Source organism: Convolutriloba macropyga, chromosome 2 (genome assembly GCF_964194025.1).
Source record: "Convolutriloba macropyga chromosome 2, txConMacr16.3, whole genome shotgun sequence".
Classification (NCBI taxonomy): Eukaryota; Metazoa; Xenacoelomorpha; order Acoela; family Convolutidae; genus Convolutriloba; species Convolutriloba macropyga.
This window is the reverse complement of record NC_134469.1, coordinates 1,818,832-1,840,321: the sequence shown is the minus strand read 5'-3', so window position 1 is coordinate 1,840,321 and position 21,490 is coordinate 1,818,832. Positions and strand designations below refer to the sequence as shown.

The 21,490-nt window shown below is 39.5% G+C and overlaps 2 protein-coding genes across 2 annotated transcripts in view; one reads left to right on the top strand and one right to left on the bottom strand.

Annotated features, from left to right (window-relative positions):
- The window catches only part of LOC142355630 (ubiquitin-like domain-containing CTD phosphatase 1), a 161,485-nt gene extending 152,729 nt beyond the window's left edge, over nt 1-8,756 (bottom strand). The window contains exon 1 of the mRNA XM_075407737.1: nt 8,747-8,756. The gene's annotated coding sequence lies outside the window, so the exon portion shown is untranslated. The remainder of the gene's footprint in view (nt 1-8,746) is intronic.
- The window catches only part of LOC142335556 (uncharacterized), a 127,196-nt gene that overhangs the window by 83,728 nt on the left and 21,978 nt on the right, over nt 1-21,490 (top strand). Inside the window, exon 8 of the mRNA XM_075384093.1 lies at nt 6,665-6,921. Coding sequence (XP_075240208.1) covers nt 6,665-6,921 — 257 coding nt within the window. The remainder of the gene's footprint in view (nt 1-6,664; nt 6,922-21,490) is intronic.

Sequence of the window (21,490 nt, the reverse complement as noted above, 5' to 3'; positions counted from 1 at the left end):
CTTCAAAAATATTGTTATTTTTATATCAACTGGCGAAATGTCTTTGAAGCGCTGGTTAGTCTTCTGGTTTTAAAGAGCAAGTTAACAACAAAAACTATCGATCAGGCTACAAATTGGGTATAAATTTTAGTTATAAACCGCTGGTTATAACTTCCGGGTGTGTTAACACGAAATAGTTGGTTTAAAGTTTGCATGTATTACAGACAATTAAATATGTTATTTATTACCTAGACTTTAATAATATAATTTGTACAGTTTTAGTGCTTTGAACCAATTTTTGAAGCGGTGAAAAACAAGTTGTTTAATGTCAAGTAATATTTTAAGATCTCAAAATAAGGTTTTGCGATGTTCATCTGTCAAAGAGAATGGATTTGTTTTTTCTTAAATAAATAAGACATTTTTACGCAAAATTAGCATATTAATTGTGAACAATTTTTTGGGAGTTTTATATAGAATAAAATGTCCTTCTTAAATCTTCAATTTTATGTTTCTCTCGTCTCTTCCCATTTTTTTTGCTTTAGTTGCCCAACTTATGGGCAATATGCGTTCACACATATTTTTACCAGCCGCGAAATGTTAAGCAATATATAGAACAAGAAATTTTAGAAAAATATCCAAGATGTGATCCGCAGATAATTTTTTGAACAAATTAAAATCACTGCAGCATGATTTTTCCGGGCAAAAATTGTATCCTATCTTTTGTTTTCTAGTACTGCTTATCTTGTAATGCGCACTGCGCACGGCCACAAAGAGAACGAAGGTTGAAAATTTAATTGACCAGAATTGATCACAAATTTTTGATAATAAATCAGTGCTCAGTTCTCTACTGCCACTGTGCTATGCTTCTTTGACCCTGCAAAAAACATCCAATTTTAATCTTTTTTAAATATATAAAACAAGTTTTTTGCTTCGATTCTTTGAATTTTGTTCGTTTTTGTGTCTGCTATAGATAGCTAAATTCAAAGAATCGGAGCAAAAACTTGTTTTATATATTTAAAAGTATTGAAATAGGATGTTTTTAGCAGGGTCAAAGAAGTATACCAAGCTTCTTCGCATAAAAATGTGTTTAAACTAGTTTCTGATTCAGAAAAATGAATCACCGGGACACTTTGGCTGTCTTGAAGTTTCTGTTTGCATTAAACTAATTATGCAAAAAACTCTTAAATTTTGCAGAATATAAATGTTTGGATACCAGTTCTCATATTTGGAAATACCAACAGTACTGACGTATTGTAGAAAAAAATCTATTTTTCTGTGTTATGAGTTATATAGTTATGAGTTTATAAGTTTTGAGTTTTAATTAAATTTTGACTGTTTATTTATATAAGTTGATTTTTTAGTTATAGGGTAGTTATAGCTACCTTAGTTATAGGGTCTTTGATTTAGTTTCGTTTTCGAAATATTATCACGTTGAATTATATTTGGCTAAAGTTGCACTATTTGGGCCATTTTCAGCCAGCTCAGCAGAAATATGCACTGTTTTGCTAGTTTCTTTGCACTGCTTCAAAAATGTTATCCCGAGGAAACTTCCTGATTGTTCCAAATTTATTAGTTTTGAACATAATTCAGTGAGTTATTCGGGTTCGAAAAATATTTTGTTTCAGTGAAACGCAGAAAATTGCTCTCTGGGAAATGAGCCCTCACAAAAAGAACAAATTCAGATTGGAAAAGAAACCCGAAAGAAAAAACCCACGGAAAGAATTTTAAAGTTAAATTGCGGGAATGAAAATTTGTTCGGTTGTGATAGTTGCATAACAGGTCCCACCAACCACATAGGCATGACCAAACGCGCCAGCTCTTGAACAGTCAACTTGGGTCTTATTTCCGTGGTGGTTGTTTTATTTCAATTATTCTCCGCAATAATCAACAATGATACCTAACCGTGTTTTTTAAAAAAACTACCTTAACGTATCGTTGATTAATCAATGTTTTTCGCAATTGTCTAGGTCTATAATTGTGCATGTTTTGCGTCAAACTCCGCCATTTTTTGTGACTTCAGATGTTCTCATGCCGGTTTTCTTAGATTTGTGGTTTTTCTTTTGATGTCTCTTACCTATTGCGCAGCTGCTTCGTCCGACGAAGCACTTTCACGCTTTTAACAATCTTCACTTTTATTGATATATGATAATTGTGACGGATATATCCACTTGTGATCGAATTTGAACTAGTTTTTCCTACTGTCAGTGTTGTCTACACACGCTCATAAGCCTAATCTTAGAACATGGGCTCGTATAATGCTTACAAAATCGCATATATTTACTAGACCAAATTGTACGTTTGGCGACGTAACGTTTGTTCTCCAAAAAACCTTCCATTTATGTCCATCGCTTTATGAAGATCAAATCGTCTTTTCTTTTTTTCATCATTTTATGCTGTATAATGGCAAATCAAGGCCTAATATGATTTAGGCGATGAGGTTAGAAAGACATTTTATCTTTTAAAATACTGGAAAAATGGATTACGTGGATAATAAAGGTCTGCGATGAAACAGAATAAAAAAAATGAAGTTAGAATGATGGAAAATTTTGAAATAATTTTCCCGGGCCTCTTTCGGCAGTATCAATTTTAGTGTGATCAGATCACATACCTGTACTATTGTCAAAAATTCAAAATTTTTTTCACCCACATTCATCACCAACATTTTAGATTGTTTTCATTGAGTATTTTGTAGAACCACTTCAAACTATATTCTTATCTCAACGAGTAACAACTGTGACCTTTGATTAACACAGCGTTCAAATGTTTTCAATTCTTTGCTAAAAACTTTCTCGAGCTTCGTTTTTGTAAAAAAGTTAGTTCAAAAATGGAATGCTCTTGAATTATTATGTCAACTGAATAAATGGAAACCATAATTTTTCCTAGCTTCAATTTTTTGCCAGAATTTCGTGGAATCTCTGGACGGACGAAACTGGTTGGAAACGAGTTGTTCTCATTTGTTTACATTTTAAACCAGCAGGTCTCTCTCTGGCTAGAACCCAAACTTATCTCCGCAACAGGGCACAACAACCCAGCTTGTTTTGACACAAGTCGCAAATGGTGTTGTTTCTGAAACACGTACTCTATTCTGTAAATTGTACTCTAATTGCTTTCACCCTTTCACCCTAAGCACAAAAATGCTTCACTGGGTCGAAACTTCAATTAGTCGAAAAAATGTTTGGAACAAAAATTTTGGAAATGTTCAGAAATTTATACAGCAACTTATTAAAACTAACGCATTAATAACTATTAAATAATTGAGCCAAACAGAAGTCTTTATTGATTATTGTTTTTATTTGTTTTGCTCAGTTTGAAAATTCGAACTTCATAATCTGGTTCACAAATTGACAGGATTAGAGTGGTTTTAATTTATGCTCCATATCCAGGCTATCTAAAATGCTCAAACTTTGAAACTTTGAATCTTAGAAACTTGCTCAAAAAATTCAACAAAGTGCATTTCTCATTTTTTGGGAATTTTTATAATTTCCCGGAATACAAGTTTCAATTTTATTTGTATCTGTATCTTAACAGTAATGAAGAATTTTATCTGATGGTTTTTGTAAAGAAAACCCGAATATGATCCATCGATATAAGAAAAACTGCTGTGAAATTTTTGTGGGCTGGGTTTAGTTTTTCCTCTTTCCGTGACACAATTATTTAAAGTTCTTTCATTCGCCCTAAAGACACAATTATGCTACATGCACTTTTTCTCCCGTGAAGACAAAATGGGACTGGTGTTACATGTTTATTCTGAGAATTGGGGAATCATTTTGGCAATTTGTGATATTTTGATCACATTACACAAGGTAAACAATGGAAAAGGCCCGCAGTATTTAGATAAGTGGATTGTAAAATAATTGAGGATTTCATGTGTCGATTAAGTTTCAATTGACATTTGGTTGGATTTGAGAGGATTTGAAGGGATTTGTATCCGTTTAGTTAACAAAATGTCACCCGTCATTTGCATAATGTTCCGTCTGGACTTTTGGGCAAAAGGAAGAAACTTTTCAAGCGGGTAATTTTTGATCGCTATGTAGTGGCTAAAATAGCCGTTAGTACATGAAAATGCTGCAAAAGGTTCCTGAAAATAATGTCATAACTGACAATAAGCTTCAGTTGATATACTTTATTGTACCAAAAGCGACGTACACCTGGAGAAATTTTAAAAAGTACCACAAATATCAAATGAAACAAAATTTTGACAAAAATTCTGATGTCAGTTTGACATGTGATGTCATATTTAGCACAAGATTATCTTTCATTATTCGGGTCTTTCCCATTATAGCCCCCCGTGAAATTATAGTCCCCCATTATGGTATGTTTGCCATGATAGGGGGGGGGGGTTGTTGGTTATCTCACCACTAAGTTGGGGGTCAAAGAAAATATGAAGAGTTTTGATAGGCGGAAAATTGAGAAAAAATCCGGCAATTAGTAATTGACATTTTTCAGGGGTTTCTTTAATAAACCAGGAGGCTTCGGTAAAGTTGTTTTGGATTTCCTGGAACAAAAGCTTGACAGGGATTAACGTAGCAATTGTCTGTGAAATTCATAAGTTAGCAATATAAAAATAACTAGCAAAATGCCTGGAAAAATAAAAGTAAAATATGTGTCGAGACAGATCGGTAAAATATCAAATTTTATCATAAAAGCTGGTGCTTAAGAGTTTTGTTTTAAATACCCGGGACAACTCCCAATTGTTATCTTGTAAGATCTTACAAGATTTTCTGACACAATCTTACAAGATAAACATTCGTCTTACAAGAATCTTACAAGATGGTCATTCGCCTTACAAGATCTTATAAGATAACCATTCGTTTTACAAGATATTACAAGATAAACATCCAGTCTCGCCCAGGGTACAGTTTTGACATTTAGAGTTTTAGCTATTAACAATTTTGACTCAAAAAATGTTTCAGTTTGTTATCAGAGTCTGAAAAATAAACAAATCTTGGTGAATTATTGAACAAAATTAGGTACATCAATAAAACTTTATTACATTACGTGACAACTACCAGAGATAAGCACAAGCTAGAATTTTTTTAACATCGGTATGCCTCTGCCCTAATGAATTTGCTGATTCTTTTCTGAACTTATCATAGAAATGGATTTTATAAGACTTCGATTATTTGAAATAATTTCGGAGAAATCAAAAACTAGATTGAAAATTTCGGCAAATCTTTGAGAAAATCTTTGATTCTAATGAGTCCGAATGAATGAATTCCTCTCTTTTTTCTTAACAAGAGGATAGAATATGTCTGATACAGACCTATTGAACGGTATTGATCCCAAGTTTTTCTCATTTTGCCTTTCAGGTATCTAGAACACATTCCAAAGGAGTTTTTTAAAATGCTTACTTGGAAAAAAATCGCTGTACTCTAATTTGGCTAAACCTTATTCATCTAAGTAATGAAACTTTTGAAACATTATTTTGTGTGCACAGACAAGCTTTGTCAACAAAAAATAAACTTATATAGATATCATTATTTCTGATGCTTACCACAAGTTATACATAAAATTTTTCCATCAAAACTAGAATACTAAGGATAATTTTCAGCAATGTAATATTCAACTTTTGCAACACTTTGCCAAAACAACAATAAATTAATTTTGAGAATCATATATCGCATAGATATGCAGACAAAAATATTTTTTTTTCAAGCTAATAACTTTTTTAAATTTTGTTACTCTTGGTTTTAGTTTGTTAAAATGCTTTACTGAGCGGTCATGACAATGAGTGCCTGAGTAAAATGGGGATGGTAATCTTGTAAGTTCTTGTAAGATTCTCTCAGAATCTTACAAGAGGATGCATCGTCTCACAAGATTTTCTGATAGACTCTTACAAAATAAGCATTCCTCTTACAAGATTCTAACATGATAGGCATTTATCTTACAAGGCTCTTACAAGATTATAATTCTCACAATTCTTGCAAGGCATAAAATGTTTTTTGAAACAATTGACATTTAAAACGCAGTGCATTTTTGGTTCTTGGTGGTGTGAAACTTGAAACTCAAAAATGTGCATAAATTTTGTGACAATTAAATTGAAGCCCAGTACTGATAAAAAAGAATGCATATAATTGTTTCACTGTGTTCGTCCACATTGTAAATGCATAAAATCACTCAAATACGCAAACCAATGTTTTTAATACAATTAATGAAGAATAGTTCACACAAACTAACCAATGAGAATGCAGCTAAACCGAACCGAACTTGTAAGAATCTTACAAGAAAACCATTCATCTTGCAAGAAACGTCTTTAGCAAGAAGTTTGCGGGATCTTATAAGATTAACATCTTATACAAGAATCTTGCATAATTTTCAAGATAACCATCTCGTCTCGCCCCGGGTGGAAATTTGATGAGAATATGTAAAACATTAAAAGTTTTTCTATGATATCTACTATGGTCGTACTGTGAACCCCAATTTCTGCTCTGAAATAATTTTTTTTAATTGAGAAAAGTTTGACCATTTATTTCTCGAAATAGTTGAAAACATCACCTGTAATCAAAAGCAAATGTGGTATACCCTAATACTTTATAACCAATACATTACTTTTATTTAGGTTTTTCATGTGATATTTAAAGCAGAAACACCCATGAGATTGTTCACCCAATCAGGATTTAGAACTGAAAAACTTTGTTCTCGCGGGGCCAAAGGGAACAAAGTCCACAATGATCCTAACTTTCAGGCGGCGAAGATGAAGACCCAGTATTCCTAGCAGAGAAAGCGATAATTTGGGAAGAGGAGAGACGCAACTTGACGGTGTCCTTCGGGGGTCTGAACCAGAGGTGTGGGGAGTTGTTGAGTTGGGTGCCAGAGTGGTGGTGGTGCGATGGGAGGAACCATTGCAGGAATGGATACGATGAGGCAAATTGTAACAGGAATAAAGAGTGTGTGAACGAAATGGATTTCCTGTGTGATGAGGGCTACAACTGCATAGAACAGGTGTGATCATTTCCTTAATTGTCATAATGACAATTATAACAAGTTCCATTCCAGTGGGTACTGGTGTTAGCGTATTTCTCATCTGAGTGGCACCAGCCTTCCTCATTATTGGCACCTCCCTAGTTTAATTGACGTCAACTGACTTGATGTCAAATTTGCAAAATTTGTAAAATAATGCATTAATTTTACAAATGTAAACAAACATGTCTATTTTTTAAAAAAAAATTATTATCAGTACATATTTGCCCTGTAGAGTCATTTTTTCCACATATATCTCTTACACGGTATACTCCCGGGTCGAGGTGTCACCTCTAAAAATTGCTAAAAAGATGTAAGATGTGCGGTGAATTTGAATAAAAAGTGTAAGATTTGTGGTCAATGCGTTGAATGCGGTGAAAAAACTTTTAAGCGCTAAAGCCGCAAATCTTACAAAATTCAATGCATTCAATGCTAATCTTACATTAATTTTTGACCAAACCTCGACCCGGGCTGTTCGCATTTTTGAATTGAATTGAACAATCACCGAGAAATGGTCAGGAAAATAACTCACATTGCTAAATTAAGCAGAACTCGACTGGAACGAACTCTACCGCTTGGTCACAATCTTTTTGCAAAGTTAACATTATTGTAGAATTTAGTTTCTGCGTAGTTTATTGACACCTTTGTTAGTCGCAACTTTATCTTTCACACCGAACTTTTGCGGGTAAAATAAATAGGCCCTAATTTTGACAGGTCTCAAATACAAATATGCGTCTTAACATTAGGGCTAATGAAACAAACACTTAGGACTCAAATACCTTGTTCTAACAAAGATAAGACCAAATTAGCACACAAATGACCAACAATACCAAAAGTGGAGTTTTGCACGGCAAATAACACCTGATAAGAGGCATACAAAATTGTGGCGCAATTTAGAGCAAGGCAAATAAGACCAAGTTTATTCGAGTTGGAAAACCTCGGGGTCATTCACTTTAAAACTTAGCCTGCTGAAACTCCAATCAAAGGAAATCAATTTGGTGCCCTTTTTTTGGTCATTAAAAACTGAACATAGCTAATTGCTATTTTTGGCCTTGCCCCTTATTACCCTTGTTCGCCAGGCGTTAAAATATAACTTACTCGCAGTATGGACGGCAAAATTGTTCAAGCGCGACATGGAAAGGCCCCGATAAAACTACCTCCAGTGGCTGGCAAAACGCCACGGGCAGAGCATATTCGAAACTCCAAAACGAAGGCAAAGAGGCGAACAAAAAGCGGCAAGTCTAACAATAGAAAGAAGAACCTCGCAGCGAAATCAGATGATCAATCCCAGCAATCAAGCGAGCAACAACAGCCACCAAACGATCAACAACAACAGCAACACGAACAACAGCATCAACGGGCATGTGATAGCGACTTGTCTGACAACGAAAAAGCCGAGCAACAAGCGCTATTGGAAATAAAGAAGAAAGTGCAAATCGAGCGTCCATATGCAGTGTAAAAGCGAACTTTAATTTAACTTAGATATCTGTCATGTGTGTGCTAGTCCGGGTTAATAAATTATGTCATCTAAATTGAACAACTTACTTCTCATTTTTTTTTGCTTAACACGAGTAACAATAAAACAATGCATTGTTCCACCGCTCATGCCGGCCTTTAAGTAAATTCTTCCTCTATTTGGGCCCATCTTATTTCCAGTGTAGCAATCCCAGTGGGCTTGCTCGAACTCATCGGTCTCATAAAACATATAAATATTAGTTCTAAAGGTTCGGGATAGCATTCTCAAATCTGTTGTTGTAACGAAATTAAGATCATCTGGGCCATTAATAAAAGGGGCAGCGCCCATCAGATTTAATAAGTGGCGGTCCGGGCCTTCTTTTCGTAAAGAACGAATTACTTCTTCAATTTTTCCGCCTTGATTAGGGTTTCCGGTCAGAATTGTGCTAAGTGCAGCGCACACGCAATTGTAATCGGGATCAATAGTGTCCACGGTTTTAGGGATAAAAGAAGTAGGATCTAACGAAGGGGCGTTCTTGAAGCAATTTTTTTCTAGTAACGGCCTTTCGGTAATAACTAGGTCTAATTCATAACAAATTCTATCCAGTGTAAGGCGAGAAGCATGAACTAAGGGACCGGTAAAACGGCGATGAGTAATTTTTTCATTGCAATAATCACAGTTACGTACTACTTCTCGAACGATAGGCTGGGCTCCCTGGACATCATAAGATTGTTTAACAAGCCGTTCGAGCTCAACTGCTTTAATATGCTCGTGGGCCCGATGTAATTTTTGGATAAAAAATTTTGCACTCCTTGAGTGCAATACTTTGAGTCCGGTCTTTTTATTAAAAAGGGTTAGTTTGGGTTTGCTGTAGCGACTACATAATTGTTTAAAACGGTGCCTTTTCTGTCGATTAATACTTACATCTTGTGGAATTGTCCCACGACGATGAAAATTGAGAATAGACTGATACAATTGGAAATCCATCGGCGCTCTAAGTTAGTAGGTAAATCAAAGCTAGTAGGAATTAAGGTTTAATGAATTTGCTAGTTGGTGATTTGCTAGTATTTGCATAAGATCATTGGCAAACAAGAAATGGCGTGCGCACATTGACTGAGTTATCAGAGCATGAAATATTGATTTGCCACTCTTTGGTACTGCTTCAGGGCCCTAATTGTCCCAAATCCAGGCGTCCGCATTTTCACCACCCCCCCGCAAGTCTTGAAAACCCTACTTCCTCAAGTCCGATCACCATGAAATTTTAACTGATCACTCCTAGGACAATTCCTTACACATTGAAAAAAACAACGGGCTTTTTCCGGTACCCGAAACCGTTCTTTTGGCCTTTAAAGTAAAACATAGAAAATAGATGAAAGGCCAATTTCTTATACTCCTTTGAAAGAAGCGACATTTTTTCTAGAGTCAAAACATTTTACCAGTTCAGAGTGGAAAGTTGAGATAAATTACCTGTCAATCCAAAGTATTAGCACTGAAACTATTCTACAATGGAATAAGGGACAGAAAGAGCTAAGTTTTATTTTCCTTTTTTGATGACTCTAAGGAAATGGTTAAAGTTTTATTTAGAACGGAACATTACTCCAGCCTAAATGGGAAACAAAGGTATCATAGTTTAAATTGGATGCATATTCGTTACTTAGGAAGGAAAAAGCAAGCGTGCGAAAAATTGCACACATATTGCTCAGCATGAAACATGGATTGTGCCATATTCTGAAATTATCAAACCGAGATAAACAGGCAGCTCCGGTCATCTCGAACAAACATCAACATAAGATAAGCGGCATCTTGTGACTGACCTTCCACGCCAACTATAACACTTAGACGTTAGGTCAGAATGTTCTAAAAGGAACGACACGTTACGTTTTGCTGATAAAAAAACTGATAAGGTTGAGTATCCTTAGGCACCAGAAAAACTACCAGAGAGAGATTGGCGAATCTGAAAAGCAGTAGTTCGTTAAATAAGTTCGTTATAGTTGGAGAGACGAAGTTGACGCGTGAGTTCAACTTTCCTAGAAGAAGAAAAAAAGTGTTAAAAAGAGCGATTAATCGATCTTTCGGATTTGCTTAAATTACTCTGACTTAGTGGATTCGGGATTCTTCCAAATGTTGTAAGTTGTTTATGATTCTTAAATTTGAATAACAGGAGAATATTTGATTGTGTTCATTAATTCTCTACTCAGTAATTATTTATTCTGGGCATAACTCTTAGCTTCAATTCGACGAGGCAATGAACCGATATATACTTGGTTGTTTTAGTAACTACATTTCGACGACTTATTATTTTCATTACTTGGAAAGGAAATTAAATATTGTGCGCAGCAAATATTTTTTTTTACAGCTTTGAGAGAGCACAGGGGACAAAACTTTATACCTAATTGTCAGAAGGACTCACTTTTCTTCGAAGAACCTTTCAAATTTGATAGAGTTTTGGGCGCTTGCCAGTCCGGTCAGCCTTCTAACGATAAAAATACAAAATTCTACAGTGGCGCTCCTGGGTGGGCTTTCTGACAGATTAAAATAGATTAGATTTTACGAAGTTGGGTCTCAATTCAAGAGGTGTACAACATACTTCCTCAAAATTGGATTCAATACTCGCCCAAAGAAGCGAAGAACACCTACCCGAATTCCCGAGTACAAATCAATTAACTCAAACCAGAAGTCGGGCTGATAGATTGAGAGAACTACTCAGACTCCGGCGAGATCGCGAAGTAAGACAAGAAGTGGATTCGCAAAATTTAGAAGAACACTCTAGTTTAAGCGGCTAAGCAATTACATAACAAAAATGGCGTTGCAAGCGGAAGATATTCAACGAATTGCCGAAGCAGCCATTCAAGCTGCGGACGCACTGAATGGTCAAGGATTGTATGGGCGAGGTGCACGCCAACCCGATCGTTTTCCTAATCTGATATACAAAACTTGGGTAGATTGGAAAAAACATTTTTTATGCATTGTTGAGTCGAATCGTTGGGATGAAGAACAAGCAATGGCTTGTGTCCCAACCTGCCTCACAGGCTGGGCCCTTGATGAATACACTGCAATGCCCAACCACTTTCGAGAACAAGAAGATGGGCACCCGGCACCTACTCTGGAGCGATTGTTTGAATACTTAGACCCTCGAATGATGCCATTTCGAAACCAACGAACTGCTCGAGCCGAATTCAAAAACCTTATTCAAGGCGAAAAGGAGGAAATTCAGGAATTTTCAAGGAGAATACGGTCCACCGGGGAGGTTGCGAACCATAACATGAATGCTGCAACCCGTGACGATATGAACCGCGAACAGTTTATCGATGGGCTCTACGACGCTGAAATCCAAGAACTTTTACTTAGAGAAGATCCCCAAAACTTCTCCGCTGCTATAAATAGGGCACTGAGCCTTGATGCTGTCGCACGTAATTCTCGTATGAGACAGCGACGAAGGTTAGCGTCCTTAAGATCAGTTGTTGAAAACCCCGTTGAGATTCAGGGGAATACTCAGAGTAATGAATTGATGCAGAGAGGCAATGCATCCAGAGTGTTCGCAACTGCTGAGAAATCTACGGATCTTTCGGGGTCTGTCAATGCTAAGATTGATCAACTAGTAAACAGTCAGGCCGAGTTTATGAAGAATATGTCAAATATGATGAGCAAATTTGTGACGTCAGTAATTTCAAAGCAATATGAGGTCCCACATAGTGACAAAAAACCAAAACAGGAAAGCGACGAGAAACGTCTATACAATCCTTATCCGCCCGATAGCCGTTACGGTCAACAATTCATCAGTCCAAAACCGAACAATGCGCAGTACAGTGGTGTACCAGCGCAACAAAACAGCCTCGACAGACGATTAGCAGTTGCGGGAAGGCAGTGTTTCCAATGTGGTCAGGAAGGTCATTTTGTTAAGGATTGCCCAGAGCGCCAAACCCAACAACAGACCGGTCCTTTAAACTACTAGAGGCCGGGAGGGCCACAATTTTTCGTAAAGAAGGCTTTATCCCGGCCGAATTCAAAGCAAATAGACTAAAAGATAATGATAATGCAAACTTTGACGCAAGAAAAGTTAAATTTTGCGACGAAAAGGCCAAACAACAGCACGTAGCAACAAATACAACCGCCATAGAAGATGAGAAAAAGTTTGATTCGTCGGATTTTGATGAGGGTTCCGAAGCAGCCGTGGTTGACGGAATAGTGAACGACTCGATAACGGAAATATTGATTGATACGGGGGCATCAACAAATCTAATGCAAGCAGAAAAACTCTTCAGCTTGGATCGCTTTGCGAGAATTTTGCCATACAAAGGCCGCTTAGAGTCAGCCGACGGAAAGACTATAAATGTTCTTGGTCGCGCAGTATTGGAGTTAAAGTTGGGTTCTATATGCGAGGAAATACACGTTCTAGTGTTGCAGAACTTGAAGCCTCAGATGATACTTGGCCTCAAGGAAATGAAACGCCATGGTTTTGCAATTGACTTTAGATCAAACGAAATGTGGACAGGCAGCAAAGAAAGTTCGGCGGTGGTAATGCGCATGGTTTCTCTGACTGCAGTTGGCAGCTACCGTTACTGTCGCGAAACTGAAATGGACCCGTCAATGCAGGATAAAAAGTTTGTCAGCGATCATCAGCTGCAGGCAGTCGCTGGCGCTAGTCCCAAAGAAACTGACTATCTCATGGCAGCACAACTCTCTAGAGAAACACAGGTCAAAGATTCAGAAAGAATTTATCTAAGTGAAACCGAAGATGAGCAATGGACAGACACTGATGACGAGGTTTTGAATTGGGTTGCTCACACAGTCTATAAAGCCCAAGATCATCCCACTCTAGACCAGGAAGTTGATCAAATTTTGGAATTATCTGCACCGGGCGTTTCTGGTGTTGCTCTCGATCGGCTGAGAACACTAGTGCGAGAATATCGGGATGTATTTGCGTTGAAAAACAATGAACTTGGATGCACCGACATTGTTCAGCATCAAATTGACACAGGTGATACCCCACCCATCAAAAAACCTCCGCATCGTATTTCGCCGGCCAAGATACCTATTATCCAAGAAGAACTGAAGAGCATGCTGGAGAAGGGAGTCATTCAGCCTTCATCGAGTCCCTATAGTGCTCCTATTGTGCTTCAAAAGAAAAAGGATGGTAGTTGGAGGTTCTGCGTGGACTACCGCGACCTTAACGATGTTACGGTGAAAGACGCCTTTCCTATACCAAAAATAGATCAGAGCTTCGATGCTTTGAGGGGAGCGAAATTTTTTTCTTCTCTTGATTTAGCAAGTGGCTACTGGCAGGTACCGGTAGCACCAGAGGATAGACAGAAAACAGCGTTCGTCACACCTGATGGTGGGCTGTATGAATACATTAAAATGCCTTTTGGTCTATCTAATTCCCCCGGGACCTCTCAAAGGCTTATGAACAATCTTTTCAAAGATCACCTCTGGAAGTGGGTTCTAATCTTTCTTGATGATGCTTTGGCGTACGATTCGACTGAGGAAGAACACTTCAAACACATTGAAGGTATATTCAAACTGTTGCGAGCAGCAAACTTGAAACTTAAGCCCAAGAAATGCAGACTTCTTCAGCAACAAGTTGTATACCTCAGTCATGTTATCGATAAAGAGGGAGCTCGACCAGACCCTCAAAAGGTTTCTGCTGTCAGAGAATGGCCAGAGCCAAAAACTGTTAAACAAGTACGGTCATTCGTTGGATTCTGCAATTACTATCGATGCTTTGTGAAAGACTTTGCACAAATTGCTCGTCCCTTGCATGAACTAACAAAGAAAAACGCTCGATTTGAGTGGACTCCCTGTTGTCAAATGGCATTCGATCGACTGGGGCTCGAACTAGCTACAGCACCTGTCCTACAGTTTCCTCGGTATGACTGCCCCTTTATCATTGACACAGATACAAGCAACGTCAGTCTGGGTGCTGTACTTTCAAATTTCATCGATGGCGTGGAACATCCTATATTATTTGCAAGTAGGAGCCCGAGTAAGACCGAAACTATGTACTCTACAACGAAGCGGGAAGCCCTGGCGGTAGTTCAGGCTTTGAAATGGTTCAAACATTATATATGGGGACTCAGTTTTGTCATACGTACAGATCACGCCAGCTTAAAATGGCTATTCAGGCAAAATGCAGACGGCATGACGTTCAGAATGCTCCAACATTTGCAAGAGTTCAATTACGAAATTGTTCACCGCGCGGGCAACAAACATGCCAATGCGGATGGGTTGTCTCGGATGATGGAAGAAGAGCCTGAATGGGAGCCGGGCGAAAAAGAACAGGTATGGGGGCAGTGTCCCGAACCTCAAGAAATCGAGGAAGCCCTAAAAAGGGTACGTGAACGTTGTGCTATGGTTGACGCTATTACAGAAACCATAGATGACAAAAATGAAGAGGGGGTCGCTATAACATGGACTCGCACAGACTCAGATATAGAACGGTTGCAGCATGAAGATGAGGCAATCAGCCGTATTTTGTACTGGGCACCAACAAGATCAGAAAGTAGCTGCTCGCCTCTGGGCCCTAACCTAATTCTAAAAGAACAGGCAGTTCAGCATGGACCTGAAGTAGTAGCCTACTGGTCAAGGTGGTCAGAGCTTGTTCTTAAGAATCGAGTTTTGTACAGGAAGTGGTTTCAACCAGAGAAGAACGAACCCCATTTGCAGCTGATTGTACCTGTTTCTTTTAGAAAAGAAATTTTGGATCAACTTCACGCTTCCCCAGTGAGTGGAGGTCATTTCAAAGTAGAAAAAACACTGATGCGAATCAGGCAGAGGTTCTGGTGGCCCTTCATGAGGCGTGACATAGAGAAAAAACATTCTTGGTGTCTTCCATGTGCAGCTCGGACCACGGCAGGCAGGCAACGTACCGCAGAATTAAGTCCCTTCAAAGTTGGTATTCGCTTTCACACGGTCGCTGCTGATATATTAGGACCAGTTACACTAGCCGCACGGTCAAGAGCGAAGTACATTCTTGTTATGACGGATTTGTTCACAAAAAATGCAATCAGTGTTCCACTTGTTGTAACCGAAGCAAAATATGTGGCAAAAGAAATTGTAGAATGCTGGGTCCTTCATTTTGTTGTGCCCGAGGTACTTCACACTGACCAAGGAAAAAACTTTGGAAGTGACTTGATTAAAGAACTCTGTAAATTGCTTAAAATGGACAAAACAAGAACATCTCCGTATCACCCTCAAGAAAATGGTCAAGTGGAACGACATAACCGTGTTATTGCCGATGTTCTCTCGAAATATTGCGCTGAAAACCCTCGAGATTGGGACACAATGCTGCCTTATGTCAATTTTCTCTATAATACGACTATTCATAGGACGACAGGAGCCACTCCGTTTAGTCTCGTCTATGGACAGGAGTGCCAATATCCTATTGATCTGTTCTACCCGAAGCCCCACGATCAAGAGCGGACCCAGAACGAGTTTGTTGACTGGCTCGATAGGCAATTCAGGGAGGCCCATTCTCATGCACGGGAACTTTTGGGAGTAAATCAAAACCGACAAAAAGATCAATTTCATAAGAAAGTTTTTGGAAAACCATACGAAGTCGATGACAAAGTTTGGGTTTTCTCAAAACATAAAGCTACATCAAAAAAATTCTTTCTTCCGTGGGAGGGACCGTACATTGTTCTTGAGAGAACTTCGGAAGTTAATTACAAAGTTAGTAAACCCCAAAGGCGTGATAAATGGCGTATTCTCCACTACAACCTTCTTAAACCATTCGTGGAAGAGGAACCGGAAACGAGCGAGCGTAGAGCCACACCGTTTCGTTCAACGAATTTTTACGAGGAACCACTGGAAGTTGACGAATGGGAGCAATTGGATCCAGACCCAATTCCCTGGCCGCCGATATTGGTGCCAAGAAATGGGATTCAAGTCCCACAGCCTGCTGTGGGACAGGAAGTTGGAGTAATCAATAATCCTATAGTCGAGCAGTCAGCTGATCAATTGGGCGATCAGGCCGCCCCGGATACTAATAGCCGTGAAAATGATCCGGAATACCAAAGACAACTGGTTCAAAGGCAGTTAGAACCTCACAGCGTCGGGGAGAGTAGATCACCAGACGCAGAGGTTGAACAAGCAACACGACCGATTAACCAAAATTCAGTGGAGGAACCCGTTGAGCTACGCCGCTCGGCAAGGATCCGAGCACCGGTCATACGACTGGGAATCGATGAATAAACACTTTTTCCTCGTTTACTTAAACTTGTTACCCGGATCCTTCTCCCTTGCTTTTTATGAATCTCAGTTATTGATTAATATTGACTTAAACTAATCGGTTCTCTGTATACGGAAAAATATAGGCTTTGGTCGGATTTTAATGACTTAATTTAACGTTTTGTTACTTTTAGAGTCAACGCGGTCATGACAGGAACAACGGACAGATTCCTGACACTGAGGCTACTCTTCCTATTTTCCCTGCTGAGATGTGCTATCTGTTTAACTACTAACCATACAGCTGGCGCAGTCTTCACAACGGAAACCCCTGTCATCATTGCGAGTGCGCTGGAATCAACTTGGGTATCAGTGCCGCTGCCAGTCCTACTTGCCCTCAACTTGACATCTCTGGACATTGCTTTCCAAGAATTCCAATACGAATTTGCAATGCGATGGAGGAAGCATCATGGACAGTTTTGCAAAAACACTTTTACCACTGAAGTTTTGATGAATACGACATATCTTGCACTGAAGGGATTGGAATATGAAATGCTAGAAATTGATATTGTTCTTACCGAAATGCGGGAAAGGGCTGCAACATACTTGAATGGAACAGAAGGAGGCTTGTCGAGGTCAAAGCGATTCGTCAAACCGTTGCTAGGTGGGATAGCTGCTGCTATTGTCCTGGCGCCAGTCCTAAAAGCTGGTTTTTGTCAATACTTCTCTTTCTTCGGATTGTGTGGCGGTGCAGACTTGGATAGACTTGGTGAAGAGACAGAATTTCTGGACGGAGCGGTGCGAACGATCACTCTTGAATCAGGGGAACGAATCCACCTGCTGGGCCACTCATTAAACAAAACTCAAGGGCAATTAAAGATGATCAGTCATAATTCATTCTAATGACAATTTCCATAAGATCAGGAACGTTTTGGGAGAGCTTATCAATAAAACCGACATTGGAGAAACACATTGGGGGGCCTGCTACAACAACAGACAGAGCTCAGCAGTGGTTGCTGCTCAGTTCAATGTAGGAATGACGAACTTCACCCAAACTATGCTTGCTTTGAGAGCAGAATTGGCGGCATTCAAAGTCGGACTTCACAATTTTGGTTACATCTTAGATGACGCGTTGAGCAGTTTAGCTCGGGGCTATATTCCAGCAACACTTGTACCTCCAAAAATTTTACGACAAGTTCTTAACGGACTCAAACTTGACAGGATGCAGGAAGCTATACCCCGTTCTGATTTAATGACGTATTACGGCTTTGAACTAGTAGAGTCAACAGTACTTACAGAAACAGCCGTAAACGTCCTGATAAACGTGCCTGTACACCACACTAACGGATTTCATAAAGTTTATCGCGCAGTCCCAGTACCTCAACCAATTGAAGACGGGTCAACAGCGACACGATACAGTTTCTCGAGAAGTTACTTATTGATATCCGAAAGAAAAGATAATTTTGCCGAAGTTACGGAGGAGAAACTCATTTCACATTGTAGCGGCAGTAATCGTCTTAAACTGTGTCTAAAACCTTTTTCAATGTCACGAAGTGGAGAATCTACGTGCCTTTCTAGTCTGTTTTTCGACTTGCAAACATGAGTTCTAAAGCTTTGTGCACAGCAGGTGGTAGCCTTACCGGAAGAACCTTACGCGGAGTACTTGGACGACTCAACCTACTTGGTTTACTCGCGATCCAGCGACTACAGACTGCTCAACTACAGTTTACAAGCCTTCGATAATGGAGAATGGATCAGCGGCTGCAAAAGTTGCCTAATTCGACCACCCTGCAAAGGACGCATAGAGGACCCCAGTGGTAGTTTGGTATTATATCCGGACCCAAGAACTTGCCAGTACGAGACCGGATTCGTTGTAAGGATTCAACAACACCCCTTACTGCGGACTTTGTTCGGTGAATTGCACGAAATGGAGACACAACTAGCTGGAATGAAAATCCCAGATGTGTTTCGCGAGGAAGCTCACAGTCAGATGTTGGAGACTTTACGTTTGAACATGGTTGATCTACCCGAAGGAACCGTAGATGAAGAAGCAATGAAAACCATCGCGAAACCTTTTGCACAAGGAATTATCAATCAGCATGCACTATTTCACTGGCGGGCTTACCACAGTGGACCTGTCAGCTGGTTTGTATGGTTTGACTTAGCTGCAATCTTAGTGATTGCACTCTGGATGATGTACACAGGACTCTGCCGAGTTATAATGAACAAAGCATTTATCGAAGGGAATACGGCTGGTACTCAGACGAGTCCGAGAGCCAGAAGGAGTAGATTCAATTGTTGGGAGCGCCTACTAAGAGGAGATGCGGGTTTGAGTGGACAAGGGCCAATGAATTTCAAAATGACTGATCGCATTCAAGTGCCACCATACTCTGAACGCGACGGGATGGAGTCAACTCAATTGGGAGAAGACTTTGATGACTCTTTCATTTCGACACCTTATCCCCCCGGATCCAGTGGCAAAACGCAGAGGAGCAGGGACTACCGAGAGGAGTTGGCGTGCGTCAAGATTTTATAAACTGTAGAAGTGAAGGGAAGAGTGAGCCGATGACAACGGAAACTGTTAGTTATCCACTTGTATCTATTTTTTTTTCGCCCACCCTGTTAAGACAAGTGCTTTAAATGGTTCTATCACCCCTTAACTGTAACTAGGAAAATCAGTTTTGATTTTATTCATGAGTAGTATTCCGGTGCTTTCATTTATAAACTCATTTGTACAGTTAAATACTTGTATGTTGTACTCGACAAATCCCGATACCACTAAGATTTCACTTGCGCCCTTTGGCTGAGCGAACTTGAGGTCGGCCAACAGTTCAACTCGGAACGATAAGCATACGAACGTTAAATAGATAAGAGAACCCGTAAAATTTGAGTTAATTAGTTGACACAGAAAATAAATCATTCTACCCTCAGTGAGTTTCAACGCTAGGTACTAATAATGAGTGGCACACACTTCGAATGGCACTGCTTTACTCTTGGCCGTCTTTTTAAAATTAGAGACGTCAAAGATACATGGAACGGTCATTTGGTGGATCTTATAGATGGGAACGTAATTCTTCTGGAAGTTGGGGAACCAGAGTATTATGAGTTCCACTGCTTTCTTTCGAACCCTTGGTCAACAGAACCACGACTACTTATCGAGGCGGGGACTATGGATTTAGTGGAGGATAGAAAACCGGAGGATAATTCAGGTACCCTTGACCAAGACTACTCAGTAGAAGAAAACTCATTCCAAGTAAAGTACTCCCTCCATCGACCTCTAGCTCCAAATGAACGAATAAAAATCATTATTCGACCTGTAGAACGTGAAGACGCGAATACGTCGGTGGAAATATACAGGGTTCTCTCTGACTCCACGGCAGCGGAGCCAGATTCCGAAACGAAGAAGATGTTAGCAACGAAGGTGGACCTGAGATGCCTCCTTTCTACGCACGTCGGGACAATCGAGAAGGTGAAGGTGAATGGGAGGATGTGAGCAGCGACGATTTAACCGACAATTAAATATAACCGATCGGTCCAACTTAAGCGGTCAAAATTTATCTCTATTTAAGTTTGTTATCTGGAATGTAACTAATACATTTGGCCACAAAACCCGAGATCAAAATCAGCGCCTATCAAAGCTATAATCCCTAAAAAAACAACAACATTTTCATCATGGTTCTTCTAATTTGGGAGTCGAAAGTTCTGGATTGGGTTGTCGTATACCAGCGGGTACAATTTTGCGAGGATAGGTTTGTTATTTTACAACTTGAAGACGAAAACGAATTATTGCTTTTACTGGATAGTGCGGCGGGCAAAGAATTTAAGTCGGCTATGTTATCTAAGTGGGTCAACCCTTTGACGAATGAACCGTTACCCGCATTCCAATCAATACTTTATTCTCCTTGTTTGAAGGATGTGTCCACGCAAACGGAAAAGAAGATAATCACTTGGACGCCAAAGATGTGGGGAAAAAACCAATAAATAAAGTAGTATATGGACTTCGTGCTAAAAGGATTGAACTCTGCCGTTTCTTGATAATTTTTATACAAAGCTAACTATATTTATAATTATATCCTTAGAGAAAACAAACAGTTTGTAGAGTCTGAATTAAAGTAGCAACAGCATAGATTTAAAAGGGGTTTAAGGATAGAATTACAAGTTTAGATAACTCAAACTCAGTTTTCGTCTACCACCCACCAGTTCGGCCGATCTTGTGGCGTCGAGAAAGGCCACGGCCTTTCAATGATGGTGGGTGGCACGAAGGCTATTGCATCGTACACCGGCTTTTGAGGGCACTGATAGCGTGGGTGCATTGAAAATAGACGGGTGGAATTGGCCTCATCAGCACCAATTCCTCATCCCACCTCTGCAGCTCCCGCACAAAGTCCCGGTGCTCCGAAGATTCCGGCTTAACTTCGACGCTTTCGCCGCCTTGCTTGAAGACGACAATTCTGGAAACACTGGGGTTCATGGCCCTTGTCCGGTCCAGATAGACGACCGTGAAACCAACCGCCTTATCATTCTGGAATCGGACAGGGTACTCCCCAAATCCAGCAATGGCTGTCGACAAGCTACCCATAGTTGTTTGAGGACTAAAACACACATGAAAACCATGTAGAAATTGAAAAAAAAGAACTGTCAACGCAAAAAAAATTACTATATAAGATACCCTTCTAATTGACTGGTGCAGATAGATGCAAGGGGAGAATAAAAATATTTCAAGCACTTGAGGGCCGACAGGACGGTTATTCAATTTCCTAAAAGGAACAAATTTTGAATTTAATTAAGTTCAACACCACCACAAACTTTGTAGAACCTGGCGAAAACTAACCTACACTTAGAGCAACTTTCTCAAAGATTGTTCGGGGGAATAATGATGCAGAAGGGAAGGGTGTAGAATTTAGTTTCTGCGTAGTTTATTGACACCTTTGT